Source organism: Scylla paramamosain, chromosome 6 (genome assembly GCF_035594125.1).
Source record: "Scylla paramamosain isolate STU-SP2022 chromosome 6, ASM3559412v1, whole genome shotgun sequence".
NCBI classification, from domain to species: Eukaryota; Metazoa; Arthropoda; class Malacostraca; order Decapoda; family Portunidae; genus Scylla; species Scylla paramamosain.
This window is the reverse complement of record NC_087156.1, coordinates 22,642,007-22,658,779: the sequence shown is the minus strand read 5'-3', so window position 1 is coordinate 22,658,779 and position 16,773 is coordinate 22,642,007. Positions and strand designations below refer to the sequence as shown.

The window sequence follows — 16,773 nt, the reverse complement described above, 5'->3', positions numbered from 1 at the left end:
TCCGGTACTTTTTTTTTTTTTTGTAATTTGAACTGTTTAAAAAATGTTCAAGACATACCAGAAACTAATTATTTCGTTATTTTGATTTTTTTTTTGTGTTACTAAACCATTGATCCTACGTAAAACTATCTTGATTCATAACATTATTAAAATTTCGCAGGATTTATTATTACTGAATTTATATCAACTGCCATGATCGCAATGTAACATTTTAAATTAGCTTAATAAGGCATACAGCGATTGGAAACTTCATATTAAACCACTCTCCACGTGATATTTTCCTCTAAATTGCAATTTCCTGCCCTACCAAGCTCATTAATATATTACAGAGCAATTATGGATACTTTATTGAATAAATAAGCTGATGAAGGAGCAGCACCTGCTTGACGCCACTCCCTGGGCAGTGTGTGTGCCTCCGCCTGACTCTGCAGGCAGGAAGATTCTGGTAACTTTGACCAGTTGAATTGAACTAGTCACAAAGGGCAATTTGTCTGTAGCTTTGCGCTGATAAAAGCCTGGTGCGTGACATGGACCTTGGAGGTGAAAGTCGCGAGCTCACGGCCATTACAACACAACTATTGCGCCGGACACCTGTTCACGGACAGTACGGCACAAAAAAATGGTCCGTGGTCTACACCGGCCAGCTCTGCACATTTGTTTTACTAGAAATTCGGAGGAAACGTGGCAAATATTAGTCTGAAATATAGTTTAATTTCACTGGAGGAAGGTGGGCCGAGGTAACACATGGGGAAGTGGTCAGCTTCCCGGTGGGGCTGTGGGCTGGGACAGCTGCCGCGGCCCTGGCAGGCTCCTGGGTCCGGCTCGTGTTCGCAGTCACCTTCTGGGCATTCACTGGCCAGCAGTCTACTGGTTCCTGCTGCTGTGTCGTTACTGTTGAGAGAGAGGCTGCCTGATGGATGGTTCCGGAGACAGGTAATGGAGCTGTTTACATACTTCTTCAAAATCTAAATTATTATTATTATTTTTATTATTATTATTATTATTTATTTATTTATTTATTTATTTATTTATTTATTTATTTATTTTTATTTATTTATTTATTTATTTTATTTATTTATTTATTTATTTATTTTTTTTTTTTTTGCGCTATGAGAATGCGTTTCCTTGATTTAATCTTCGATTCTTAGGACAGCTGACACCTTATGATTGCTGACATGTCGTCTGACAAGCGCCTGCAGCTGGCAGCTGTGAGAGTATACGCTATCCTCTAGAATCATACCTTTATGCCACATGCTAAGTTTAATTACAATGGAAACTCGGCCGCGCTATATTTGCATTGATGATAGGTAAAGTTGTGCCTTGTGCCCACATCGGGGAATCCGCGGCTCAGAATACATATATAAACAGAACATCAGAGCGAACCAGAAGGGAGCTCAATCATGGAAGTTAGGAAACCCTGCGGAGTTAGGAGGAAAGAAAGTGAGAGTCTTTTGTTTCGAGGCAGCCCCGTTGGAGGCCTCCCATAGGTCCTGGTTATTGCCCGGGGTAAAGACAAATATACTCGAGGCCAAGTTTTAATTAATGCTGAACTTGATGATGACTCGGCCAGAAACAAACCCTTCACTCGATTATATTTCCATCTGCAACTTTTATCCTCAAGTCGAGTAAAAATACTTCGGAAGCAGTTTCGCCCCGTGAATGGGCAAGTCGTTACGGTGATGTGTGCTGGAAGAGCCGCTACTATTCTCTTCTATTTTTCTCTTTTCCTTCACGTAAGAGAGTAGCGTTTCGTGTGCTCAGCGTCTCAGTTCCCAGCTCAGGTCGCTGCCAAGACGACTCAGACGAGCTGTGAAATCAGTGCTCAGATGGCAATCAATTATGCTGCGAGCCGCGGGTCGGAGCGCGGGCTAGTGATGGGACGCAAAGGAGCGTCACCAGCGACTCCTCTCATTTAGTGAGAGGATGACACCAATCCCATCATGAATCCCACGAAACACTGGATGCATCTTCATCAGTCAGTTTACATTAAAAGATACGTCACTTTTTATTGAAATATGATTATATATATATATATATATATATATATATATATATATATATATATATATATATATATATATATATATATATATATATATATATATATAGACACACACACACACACACACACACACACACACACACACACACACACACACACACACACACACACACACACACACACACACACACACACACACACACACGGCGGCGCGCGTATTCCTCCCCAAGTCTTCGTCGTCCTCTTCTAGGGGTTTTAGGGGAGTCAGGCATTAAGCTTTTATGTCTAAGCTTCTCACGTTTTCTATCACTCTGTGCTCCTTCAGCTGAAATTTCCTCTCTGGCCGTTCTATTACAGCAGTGGTAAGCGGCCACTGCCCTTCTAAGCTTATTAACAGTGGTGTTCCACAAGCTTCTGTCCAATCGTCCTCTTTTTTCTTGTTGTTCATCAGTGATATTAGCCTTATTCACTGTTCTTACCATTCTTATGTTGATGACTTTATCCTGCAGTTTTCAGACGTCCAACACTGCAGGAATTAAATAAATTCACGGATGACGCCTGATTTCTGATCTTTATTTAATGTCAAAATGGGCAGAACAAACCTTGCTTCGTTCAGTGCCTCATAAACTCAGTTGTTCCACTATCCCCTCCACACTGTCACTTCTGCTAGTTGTTCCACTATCCCCTCCACACTGTCACTTCTGCTCTTCGATGACACATAACTTTCTCCCTCTTCTACATTAAACATTATTAGTCTTTCCTTCATTAAAACTCTGAACTGGAAATTTCATATCTGTTCTCTTGCAAAAACAGCTTCTAACAAGCTTGGTGTCTTGTGTCGTCGCCATTCTTTCCCCCTCACAGTTGCTTACTGCATACGGGGGACTTATTCGCTCCTGTATGGAGTGTGCTTCTCACATAAAGGTATCTCAACTCACCACTTCTTCACAAGGCAGAGTCAAAAAGCTTCATCGATGGTCTCCCCTCTGACCGACTCCTTAGCCTCTCACTTCAGTGTACTTTACGTCTCTGGATATCTTCTGCCGCCATTTTCATCTTAACTCGCTAATTGCATGCCCGCCCACCCCCCGTCTCCCGCCGATCTTACTCCACATGACTTTCCACCCATATTCTTTTTTCTGTTCACTTTTCTAGTGTAAAAATTAACTGTACTTTCACTCTTTCATCCCCTTTACTTGAAGACTCAAGAACTCGCCGCTTTCGTGACGTCATCGTCGTCGTCGTCGTCATCGTTGTCGTCGTTGTTGTTGTTATTGTTGTTGTTGTTGTTGTTGTTGTTGTTGTTGTTGTTGTGTGTGTGTTGTGTGTGTGTGTGTGTGTGTGTGTGTGTGTGTGTGTGTGTGTGTTTATTCATTGTTGTTGTTGTTCTTGGTGGTGGTGGTGGTGGTGGTGGTGGGTGTACGCACGAAAACAAAAGATTCTGCACTGCTTACGATCAAGTCTGCTCTTTATCAGCCTATCGGTTTGTAGTTGCTCCCTCTCTGACACGTATGTATATTTTACCTCACCACGTACTAATTTTTAGCTCACCCACTGGTGTTAAATGTAAACAAAAATTCTTAAATGAAAACTTCATCTCAACTGGCATCCAGTACGCAAAGACTGAATCTGAAAAAAAAATAAAAGGCAAGACATTCCCCAAAGCTGTATGAAAGCTAACGATGGTCAAACATGGGGAGGAGCATGGCAGGTTAGTTAGAAGCGTGCAGGCGCCCAGCCCTGATGCCCCTGATCCCAAGCCTGATGGCTTGGGTACCTAAAACCTCTTTTCTCTATCTTTAAGCCAAAAATTTCAAGACAGTTATCCATCGTTTTACTTATCCATCGTTTTATATATTTGTACTCAGCTGTCCTCCTTGCTTAACATTACCGTGGTATCGATAATTTAACTTCTTTTTTTTTCGTGGTATATTTCAACTCTTGCCACATCAGCGTCAGTTTATTTATTTATTTATTTATTTATTTGATATTTTTATTATTTTATTTATTTTTTTTTTTTAGCATCTTGTAGTAGCTCAATTAGATTTTTTTTTTTTTTTTTTTTTTTTTTTTTGGAAGAGACAAGGAAGCAGGCCTTTTGCATTTTTGTCCTCTTGGTCGACCTCCTTCACCCAAGAAAAAAAATACTCAAGTAATTGAAATCTGTCTTTAAGACTTCAGTACCTCTCATCATCATACATTCAAAAGCTCTTTGTCTTTAGAAGCACATTCCTATAACCGTTCGAAGTCTCACTTTTCACTCTAAGGTTACATGCTGTGATATTTTTCATCGTTATTTTTACGGTCATGCTCGTTCAACTTTCTGAAAACTTGTCACGCCGCTCCCTTCCGGCAGCCGTGTTCCACTAGATGTTCTCTTAACTTTCACCATTATTCTGGCCATTTTCCCAGTGCAAGACTATTCCAGTATCTTAATTGTTTCATCACCTTCATCGATAATTATTAAGCAGTGTACGTTCCTCCGTTGTCATACGTTTGTACAATTCAGTTGCTGAAGAGAAAATTATCAGGACATCGGGAACTGGCCAATACTTGCTCTTATTGAAAACCGTATAGAAGTATTATCTATCGGTGTTTGACGAGATATTTGTTCTCCTGTATTTAATATTTAGATTTTCAATTGACATAATTATTCCGTCCTTAATTCTCTGACTTATTGTATTATATCGCTTTCTGGTGCGTCACTTTTTACTGGCAACGAGTAAAACAATAGTGTTATGATACAGTAAACTGGAGGTATGTAGATATGGAGGCTGGGAAACGAGAGAGAGAGAGAGAGAGAGAGAGAGAGAGAGAGAGAGAGAGAGAGAGAGAGAGAGAGAGACTAAGCATAAATGAATAAATATTAAAGTGAAAGAAATTATTATAAAATGCGAAGGAGAAAAAGGAAGGTTGATGGCGTGGGCTGGAGGGCTTACGGCGGAAGACCTTGGCGTCCACTTCCTCTCCTCACGGGCAGGCATTGATCGAGGTCATGTGCCACACTCTTGATTTATCGCTATACATTTGCATCTTCATTTACAGTAATAGGAGCACGACGGAACGTGATGAGGACAACTTTTCTACAATTGAAAGTAAAATGTATAAAATAAAGTGACTTATCTAGAACAGATCAGCACTAAAATGGCACCCAGCCAATAGCAAATGGTTTCCCAATATATATTGCTTAAGTTTTCCTCCAGAGGCAGCCTTCCTACAAATTGTGTTTGTGCGGGGCAGGGAGGGGTGAATAGGGGATGGTTGGGTGCATGTATGCGTGTACGTGTGTATGAAGGGGGTCTTCGTGTTTCACTGCTCAAATCGCTGTGTCTGCCCTTCTAACGATCCATAAAAACTTCCTTTCTTATTTTATTCACCTTCGAATATAGTCCCCACAGCATCTCTCTCTCTCTCTCTCTCTCTCTCTCTCTCTCTCTCTCTCTCTCTCTCTCTCTCTCTCTCTCTCTCTCTCTCTCTCTCTCTCTCTCTCTCTCTCTCCTCTCTCTCTCTCTCTCTCTCTCTGTGTGTGTGTGTGTGTGTGTGTGTGTGTGTGTGTGTGTGTGTGTGTGTGTGTGTATATATATATATATATATATATATATATATATATATATATATATATATATATATATATATATATATATATATATATATATATATATATATATATATATATATATATATATATATATATATATATATATATAAAGCCTAGGTTCAACAAAAAAGGTCGGCACGTCAGTGGGTGGTGAATTACGTAACGTTCCATATAAAAAATAAGCATCGTTTCCTGGCAACACGGAACGTTTTTTACTTCTTCAGAGATAGTTGTGTGGAAGTTCATTGAATAAGATGGCGACGAAACGCAAAAGTCGTCAGTATGTGTGTGGCAAGGAGATGAGATACTTTCCAAGTATTTTTTTGCATGCACCAACATCCCAAGGCTCTGATCGGGAAATTCAGGAACTTTACGGATGCACAGAGCCAGTTATAGGCAAGAGGGTACGAGACAAGACAGATTATTGAGTAAGAAGGTACTAAAATACAGTATATAGCTCGGAATATAGTACTTAGGCAGGCAACAGAACGGACAGTCGTGCTGATAAAGAAGTGGGTTAACGTTACGGAACGACCATGTTGAGCTGACCATGAATAGCATGATTAGTATTTTGCTTTATTTGAATCGTGATTAAAAAAATGTTAAGTAAAAACCAAAGCAAGAAAAAAGAGAAGCATATGGCTCTGATTGCGAGACAAGCTAATTTTTTTATAATTAATGTATTCTTTTAAAAGGGTTCACTGAAGACAGAGTTAAACTGATGATAAAGTTTAAAGAATATCTACAAATGTAAAAAAGGAAAAATATTCTATCATCACATATTACTGAATGATACTGTAGTATGAGACGTAATAACAAATTCATTATTCTTTGCCCTTAATGGCGTGAATGCAGGAAGTGTCGCAGGGGAGAACTGTGCACTGGTACATGTATTAACGGAGGCAGGAATAGAGGAATGGAGATTCATGGCAGATTATACTTTTTTACGTACTGAATATCCTGGAGGGATTTCCCGAATTGTGGTGCAGTGTAATGGGAATACTGTTAGATGAAAATAATTAAAGAGACGAAACCAATTATCGCCTCATGTATACAAACTTAGGTCTGTTACTGGAGTGAACAAATCTTTAAAGGAAAATCACACACACACAAAAAAAAAAAAAAATGCTCAGTAGGAGAACATATTGAATACAGGCATATGTACGTATTCACTTTGGTATGTTGATACGTATATATACCTACCTGTGTGTGTGTGTGTGTGTGTGTGTGTGGGTAGCTATGTTTACTTGTGTCTTTCTGGAGGCGTGTATATCATTCTTTATTGCACTGTATCATACATGTGTAGTGATGGGCATGAATGAAAAGTGTCCTGTAAGCCGGGCAACACCAAGGCCCGGTGGCCCACCAGTGTAGGTGGCACGTCCACTTTAACTCACACAAGCAAAGCGGTGCGGGACATACTATTATAAATGATTCCACACCGGTACTAAATCATATTCACGCTGAGGTGCGTGTAGATATGATTCGGCTTTGGAATTATATAACGAAGTATTGGGTAAATGTGGCTAAATTTGTGTGGCTGGAATGGTGGTGCTGTCGTGGCGGTGGGGAAATGTGCAATAAGTAGTAATAAAAATGTGACAGCTCGGCCCCTGGAGTCATCTTGCGGGAGATTTGATGTTACTTGATGTTCCTAAAGGGAGTCCATCTCGAAAACACCAGCTCAAGGACTGAATCTGGTACAGCAGGAGGCGGCTGTTCAGTAAGCCACGCACACACACACACACACACACACACACACACACACACACACACACACACACACACACACACACACACACACACACACACACACACACACACACACACACACACACACACACACACACTACTTGCGATAGTTTTCAAATATCAGCATTTGTTTTCTAACATAAGGAATCTTGTTATATTATCACTTGTGGAAGTCATTTGAGAACTTTTTTCAGCGTCCAAAACAAAAGCAATAATCAAACGTTATAATACTTTGGTCTGTATCGTATTTTTTTTTCTTTTTTTTACCAGGCGCGGCGTAGTCAATGGACTATTAATTAAAGCCCGTTATCTGCGCAGGTAAATGTTATGTGCACGGTGATATCCTTTTCGGGCCCATACTGCCCACGCCACTATTCGCAACACGAGGCCGTAATGGAATGTGCAGTAAAATGGAAAACATGGAAACTATTTTAAGCCTCCCCACTGGCATATAAGAGCGTGAATCAGTGATGGAACCGAACGTTTAACCAACAGTCCACACGAAATCTCACCTTGGACACAACTGCTGTATGTTAGTGTTCACATTTTCGTCACGCTTCCTGTAAGGGGCAGTAACTGTCAGATGTCGAAGCACTGCTCTATGAAATTATTTCACATTTTCAACACTGCCAACATTGGTTCCCTTCAGCACAGAGCAACATTCCCAAGTGCATCCCATTGTACGCCCCCAGACTGCTGGCACGCGGCGCCTCTTTCGAGTCCCCAGCCCGCGCATACGATCTGTTAAAAAAAAAAAATGCAAGTGTGTTATTTTTCTCTCGTAAACTAGTGAGCTAAGAAGCGAGCGGCGTCAAGTGTGGTAGTAAGTCTTGCTCTTTATGCGTTATATTTTGCAGCCACGCTGAATGAGTTAAACCGCTGCTAACCAGCCGCGACGCGCGCTGGTTAGCATATGCTCCTTTCTTTTTTTTTCAGTTTATGCGCGATGACGTTACTGCATTATGGTTTGCCAAAAGTTTGATGGAACCCAGTAACAATTCGTAAGATCCAGCGGGCATGGGGGCTACACACATTAAGGAATGGTTTGATTGGTTTAAAGATGGCTGGACTTGATCGACTGTGAGGAGCGTTCTGTTAGGCCGAAATCCACGGATCATTGATCACGTGCGCAATTTGACTTTGGAAAACTGTCATTTGACCAAATGAAGTGTTTAATGATATTAAAATGTCTTATGCTTCGGCAGGTGCCATTTTAAGAATTATTTATTCATACGCAGACCGACCAAAAAATTTGTATGCAAGCTGCTTCGAGTTAGCAGCAACAGCTTTACCTTGACCTCGTGCGTGACTTGGTGGAGTGACTTCTAGACTGTGACTACTGATCATAAATGTTAGATATGTTGGTACCACCCTGGAACCTAGGCTCAGTCATCACAGCATCTGCCGCGGAACCCTCAAGCCCAAAGAAAGCATGACAGGTGTTGCATGTCACAAATTCACACCTGATGTCCAAATGTTAATAGATAGTATTATCAAGAGGTTCTCAATCGTCTTTGTGCTGCAGCTCGGCGCAAATGAAAGGGTCTATGAGATCTTGCAGTTTACAGGTGCATCTTGACAACTCCCTGATCAGTTTTTCGCAGCTTATTCAGGATTTCTTAGCCAAACACAGAATTCTAGGCTCAACTTTCTAGACATTGCTGCGTGTGATGTATAGTTGTTTTCCAAGCTGAAGATTCCACTGAAAGAGTGTTTGAGAGCAGAGAGGAAGACCGCGAAAGACCGCTGGTAACATTCAAATAAGGACTTTCATAAATATTTCAAGCAATGAAATGACCACCGAGCCACATGTGTCGAGTCACGAGGGACCTGCTTTATAGAAAGTTAGAGTTGAAAGCTAAGATTTAATTGACTGTTTTTTTTTTTTTTCTCTACCGCCGCTTTATTTATTACTGCATTTACTTGCATTACAAAATCATGTAGCCCTGTTAATTTTTTTTCCGTCCTATTATATTTAAATGAAGTAAAAATCACTGCATTTTCTTACGATAAAAAGAAAGCATGAGCTATGCAGCGGATAAGGAGTGAGAAAGGTGAAACAGAGAACCAAAACAAAATGTAAAATATCCAGCACAGTCTCCATCTCCCTGAGGGACGCCGCTCTCCCAGTCCCTCTCCCGCCCAACTCCCAGTCAATAGCTCAGCTTGCAATCCCGCGGCTCCCAGCCAGCGCCGCGGGTAATGCCGACGGCGGTGGCGTGTCCCCTGGGGAGCTGCCATTGTGCTGAGAGGGGTCGGGGAAGCAAGATCCAGACGGGTAATTGTCACCACACCGCAACTCGAACTATTTTCAAGAATAAATATTAATTTTCCGACACTGCAACGAGCGAAGGACCAGCATCATCACCTCCTCCTCGCCGTCCCACTCAGTAATTGGTAATTGAATTTTACAATTTTGCTTCACGCGAGTCACTGATAACGTCCCTCATGTTCCTACTTCCCGCTGCTGCTGCTACCACCACCACCACCACCACCACCACTATTACTGCCTCAGCACCATCACTTCAATTCTCCGCGCCACCACCCACACCATACCAACACCTCTACCACTATCACCACAGCCTTCACCTACGACACCACCATCACTACACAGCTTCCGCCACCGCAGCACGAACACTATCATATCGCATTCGCCAGCATTGCTGTTACCACCAGCATATGACAACCACCACCACCACCACCACCACATGATCACCACCACCGCCACCATGATCAGCAACACCGCCACCTCGTTACTGAGAGAAGTGTATTTTAGTGTGAAAGGCATTCCAGTTAAGCACTGTGTAGACCCTTGAGTCTTGTGAAGACCGACACAAATGTTGCAACATTTAGTGCAATATATATATATATATATATATATATATATATATATATATATATATATATATATATATATATATATATATATATATATATATATATATATATATATATATATATATAAACACACACACACACACACACACATATTGGCGCTAATTGGAAGTGTAGCTTACGATACAGGTGAACGTTTTGCAATTTTAGCGTTTTCTGAATTATTCTCTCTCTCTCTCTCTCTCTCTCTCTCTCTCTCTCTCTCTCTCTCTCTCTCTCTCTCTCTCTCTCTCTCTCTCTCTCTCTCTCTCTCTCTCTCTCTCTCTCTCTCTCTCTCTCTCTCTCTCACACACACACACACACACACACACACACACACACACAGACACACACACACAAGGAGCACTAAATGTATCCGTAAGTTGCGTCTTTGTTTCCTGTTGTAAGGACTGACTGACGCTCACGAGTTTGAATTGAGTTGTGAGACGTGTTGGAGTTAACGGGACATTCTTTATTTTACCATTCATATTCTCGCTTGTCTGTTGCTTGCTTGTGTTGAAATAGTTTGTTAGCTTTTGAATTATTCCCTTCCATTTCTACGAGATAGTCACTTGTATTATTTCTTTTTTAATATACTCGTATTTCAGATTTTCTTAATGCTGTCTTTGCTACACAGTTTTTGTCCGACTTTTCCATTCAAGTTCCCCGCTGTGAAAGAATGTTTGGATTCCTCTATTTTATTGCCTCTTCTGCATCTCCATAAAACTTTGCCACATCTTTCCCATCGTAGCCTTGTGTTGGTGTATACCTGTATGGTTTTCGCTTTTTTACCTTTTACTTGATTTGATATTTCAGCCTGCAGTTTTCGTTTATAAAGTATAAGACAAATGAAAAAAATGAAAAATTTTCCTCCAAAGACCCTGTGCCTTGAAATTCAATTCACGGGCATATATTTTCTAAAGCTTTTTAGTGGACACACTCTACTGTGTCTCTTTCTCTTCTTGGTGGCATTCGTGTGGCGTTCAAGACTCACGTTTCATTTGACATTCGACCCCGCTAGAAATTATTTATAATGATGACGTACGAAGTGAACATGGGCAAAAGGTCCTGCCACGTGACGCTCGTCCTGGACAGGGAAACCGTTGCCTGCTTACCGCTGCAGACAGAGATGATGTTTGGAAGACAGACTACATGGATATAAAAACAAAATACATATGAAATTATACAGAGTGAGTGTTTTTAAAGGCAACGTTACGAAGCTCTTCACTGTTAAGTTTCGCGGCGCTGGCTCAAGTCAGGTAGCAGGTGAAGCAGTCGGTGAGACCCAGATGGAGGCTGCCTCCTTTCTTGCATTTCGTAAGTGGCTTTCATTTTGTAACATTGATATTTTTAGAGTGTCTTTCAGCTTATAGGTATACGTATATATGTTTTTATATCACTTGTAGGAAATTCTTGTAATTATGAAATGAACAACTTCGGCAGTAGCTGAAGTCATCTTTTGACACTTTGATAAACGGACGTGAGATGCCGTAGTGTGAACGTTGTGTAAGATTTTAAGGCACAAAGGCGATTATTAGCGTAATTTTGACTAGCCGAAATAAATATAGATATGAGAATTATACATTGACACTTTATTGAAGAAGGAACATCGGGATGTGGTGATGAACGAGCACGCTGGGGAGCAGGTGCATGGGCGGCCACGTGTGGCGTCAGGTGGGGCTGCCGGCGTGAAGCTGCACCTGCGTCCTCATGAGATAGAGGTTGGTATATAATCGTCATTTCTCGTCATTCTTGTCATTGATGCATAGCGGAGTACGCAAATCTTACGCCACCTTAGACCTAATGAAAGCATGAACCATGGATGAACTTGTCAAACTATCAGCTTCGGTGAGGCTTCGAACCGTAACTCTTTGCCGGTTGAGGCAAGTATCTGCGTGTGCTGACGTTGTGTGAGTTGATTAGTGAGCATCGTCGCTGGCTGTGATTGTGTGCATTGTTCCTCTCCTCAAGACATGCTCTTCGTGTGAGTGCACAGGTAGTGGCTGCCCTCAAGAAGCCTGCGGTGTTTGTGATGACAGAGGCATTGTGAGGTGCTGTGAAAATGAGGTGTGCGGCGAAACAACAGGCTGACAAACAAAGCGGAACTTGACTTTTACAGTGCCTAGCTAAATATAAATTAGCCGCTGGAGTTTTTAATAGCCAGAAACGTTCCTGGTGGTAAGCATGATTGCCGCTCTTCTAACAACTGGCTGTTAATATAACATTACGATACAAGTGAAGTTGATGATCTTCCAGAGGTAAAAAAGGATGATGCTTGCCACATGAAAATGACACCACGGTGTAATTAGGCCGTTAAAATTTTATTATACTGATTAAAAGTTATAAACCCCCGTTCGTAATACTCGTACCTATTTCTTTCTCTTCAGGTAAGTACCATGCACAGCCCATCGCGGGACGGCGTGGGACAGCGCAGGAGCACCTCTTCGAAACAGTTAAGAGTTACAATTTCCTAGGGCGATAGGGTGTTAGGCTGCTAACCTCCATTGCCTTCCAGGTGCACACTTATATGTAGACTGTTCCAGAGTAACGCCATTGTAAGCGCGCCATGGATGCTGTGGGGTGAAGGGAAACCAGTCGCAGCCTGGGTGACAGTGCCAGTGGGGAGCTGCATTTATTTTGGTAAGTGTGTGGTACTTCTACACGTTATAAACGAAATCAAATAAATTAATAGATAAAAACAAGATAAGATATATAGATATGCACATAAAAGGATTACTTCGGCGGAAAAGGCACAGGCATCAGTGGTGCAATCCCAGCATGATGTGTGGAGGCTGTGAAGTCTGTATTCATTATGCACCAGCTTCCACTGAAGCTCATACCTCCTCCTCCTCCTCCTCCTCCTCCTCCTCCTCCTCCTCCTCCTCCTCCTCCTCCTCCTCCTCCTCCTCCTCCTCCTCCTCCTCCTCTATGAACAACTGATGTATTTTTCATGTAAATGGTGCACATTTTTTTGGCGACAACACCTTCACCAAATTAGTGGTAAGCAGGTTCCGGACACACGTGTATTTACATAATTACGTGCATATATGCAAATACGCGTTTTAAACTTTTTTGTAGTTTTCATGTTCATAGTTTAACATGTAAAATATTTTGGGAATTTTTTTGAAAATAGTTTCTTATTCCCGGCGAGGGATAGCAACACATTATTCAATGGAAACGCACTGACCTCAGTGCAGGACAGAATAAAAATCGCTATTTTCCTCCGCTGACAATCAACTGTGAGGACGCGTGACGCTAGGCCACCGCCAAGGCTGTGAGCCTCACCCTCGACGTGCTGTGGTTGGTCTGGCACCATGCACCACGGACATGCGTCAGTAGCTTAGCACTATTATAAGCTCCTGACATGTATTAATTTTTAACATCGGCGATTGAGAATTTCAAGAAGGCTTAGTGTCCCTTGCATGCCAGCACGCGACGCGCAAACTACAGTGTGAAAGATACCCGGCCCCACGGGACTGATGCACTGGGATACCAAAAATCTTACTTGCAAAGAATATTCTGTCGTTAGTGATTCGACTAATTTCTCTCCATCTTTAAAGTATTTTATTTCCTGTCGCCTTTTTAGTTTCTCACAATTCGCAGAAATAATTGTCCCGAGGGTATAGACTTCCTGAGTTGGAAGTATCACATGTCCACTTTTCAAAGCTGTCTCCTCCTCCCCCTCCTCCTCCACCACCACCACCACCACCACCACCACCACCACCACCACCACCTGCGCGATGCTAGATGAGGCTTGTGGCAGAGGTTGACTCAAAGGTATTAATCTTTTCTGCCTTTTCATTTGCAGTCAGTCATTTGTCAGTCGGAAGTTTCTCTATAACATGCCAGTTAATCCTCTTTTTACCTGTTGTTGTAATTTGTTGTTCCGATTTCTTCTCCAAGGATCCATCATTCATGACATGCTGTGTTAATTATCCTTCTGGTGGGGTGACCGGCTTGTTTTATCCTATTTCATCCGTTTTCCGCATTTCTTCCTCTTCTTACTTATTCAGTCTACTTTTCTTCTCTTCTTATTCTGTCTTTTTACCTAACATTACACAGTATGGTGTGGGGGCACCACAGATATATGTAAAACAATGTGGGAAGCGGGGAAGAAAGAAAAGTAGGGCCAGGCTAATCAAGACCGTCAAGACACTCAACAGAAGGATATGCATAGAAAGCAACTAAAGAAACAGCAGGGAGCTCTGAAGGCACAGAAGAAGGTGCGTGCTGAGCAACACCAGTGCGAGTCTAAACAGCACCGCAGCGTGACAGAAAAAAATAATCGCGAGGTAAAAGCAGGGTCGTGGGCAAGGTGCTGCGTCTCCAGACATACGATAATTACCGTATGAATACAGTAATTCAGCATTGTGTACGAAAATAAATAGTGTGGAAGGCAATAAGATAATCTGCAATTTTGTATGATAATTTACTCTTTCCATACAAAAATTTTGGATCATGAAAGTTTGCGAGGCAAATTTTTTTTGTGTTGTAATCAATGATTTTATTGCCTTTATATATTCCATCATTTTCCTGCAGTGTCTTGCTCTGTACTTTAATTTGTTCGTTTGAAATATAAGTAATAATTTAAAGTTAAGGGTAAAACGAAACACGTAATGGTGATGCAGTCACAGTCGCCATTCTTCTGACTTGTTAATTACCGTGAGTTACGGAGGGGCGTCACCCTCACTCCGGACAGGACTTGTCTCCTTTGATCCATGGCCCATTAGATACCATGTGTCACTCTTCCTCTCATGCTTCCCTTCCAGAGTGAATTTTGTAATCAGTTTGTCTCCACTGAGGAACATGTTGACGTGTTTTTAAGTTTTTCATAAGCTGACTTCGCTGCTGCAAGTGATAGAAATGGAATTATATAAACACACACACACACACACACACACACACACACACACACACACACACACACACACACACACACACACACACACACACACACACACACACGACCTTCGTTACCTACCAGTCGTGGATGGGCAGTGTGGTCTGGCTTGGTGCCGTTCTGACAACTACACGCCCTTAACTTGTGCCGGAGTTACCGTGTGTCTACCAGGATCTGTCATTCCCAGTCGCGGTGCCTGGAGGCGGGCGTCTTTGATTAACAGCGTGTACAACTAAGTCTGGGTGAGGGTGGGGAGGCAGTGTATAGAACGCTGCTCGTACCGTCTCGGAGGAATGCGTCAGATTTGCACTTAGTTCACAGTATAAGTGATGCTTTTAAAACATATTGGTTAAGATCGATTCTCAACATTAATATATTCTGCTACACAAAAAAAAAAAAAAAAAAAAAAAAAAAAGAAACATCAGTTCGTGTAATTACAGTGGACGTTCCACCTGCAGAGCTCCCCTACCCATTCATGTGAATCCCATATAGGAGTATTATTTGCGCCATCTCTACAACACAATAGCGCCTGACACAGCAAGCAATAAAGAAAGGCCTAGAGTGGGTTCGGGAGCAGCGCAAAGGTAGGACTTCCCAGCCTCACACTCGAGGGATGTTAAAGTGCTGCTAATGCTGGCACTCGTCACTGTTGAAGGACTCGCAGCTCCTCCAGGTGATTACATGGCATGATGTTATGTGAATATGAAATTAACACGCGTGCGTGCACCTGCACTCACGCACACAGACACACATGGGCACCAGTAGATTAAGTTCTGTTAGCACCAATTATAACTTGTGGCGCCAGCCCAAGGAACGCAAACTCCAGCCCAGCTTTCCTGCCCACTCGTCCTCGCCCCCCAACACCAGAAACTAATTCCACCCACCACCATCGTAAAACTTACTTTTTTTTTTTCTATTTTCCTCTCTGTTTCAACTCCTCCCTCCCTGTCTCCTTATCCTCTTACCTGGACCCTGCCTCCCTGCACCCTCCTTCACTCTTTGCTGCCCTCATCCCTTCCACACTACCTCCCTCCCCATCTTCCTATCACGATAGAACAAAGAGAATAGGAAGAAGTTCCATCAGACATTTTCTTTGCTTAGGAAACCTCAATTTTCCGTGTTGGTGGCGAGTCGGTCTGGAGCCGCGGTTGGGTGGCCCGGCGCGCGGCCAGAGAGAGAGAGAGAGAGAGAGAGAGAGAGAGAGAGAGAGAGAGAGAGAGAGAGAGAGAGAGAGAGAGAGAGAGAGAGAGAGAGAGAGAGAGATCCCTTACAGTTTTCTACCTAGCCTGCTTTTCTTCCAAAAAATACGTGCTTTATTTTATAGTCTGTGCTGCGGCGGTATCAACCTGGCAGTTCCTCACCGACAAATCGTGCATTCTCTTCTTCCTCTTGACGTTGACTTGATTCATGTAGTACTGATTAAGTGATTAAGATGAATAGATAAATAGATGGTAAGTTTATCATCAATTGTGTCTCAGTATAGAAGTAGAAGAAAGTCTGAGTGGTTATGGTGTTTGTTAATCGAAAATGCCGAGAGCACCGCTGTCCTCCCCTCGCCTCGATATCCTCACCAGGTTGAATCCCCGTTCCACCAACTGCTCTTCCTTCTCTCATGAGTGCGGCAGCCTTTTACGTCTTTAATCTCCA

General features: G+C 42.2%; 1 protein-coding gene across 1 annotated transcript in view; it reads left to right on the top strand.

The window, feature by feature from the left end:
- Positions 1-12,781: 12,781 nt before the first annotated feature.
- Positions 12,782-16,773, top strand: part of LOC135101435 (acid sphingomyelinase-like phosphodiesterase 3b) — a 62,023-nt gene continuing 58,031 nt past the window's right edge. The window contains exon 1 of the mRNA XM_064005382.1: positions 12,782-12,866. Coding sequence (XP_063861452.1) covers positions 12,797-12,866 — 70 coding nt within the window. The 5' untranslated portion in view covers positions 12,782-12,796. The remainder of the gene's footprint in view (positions 12,867-16,773) is intronic.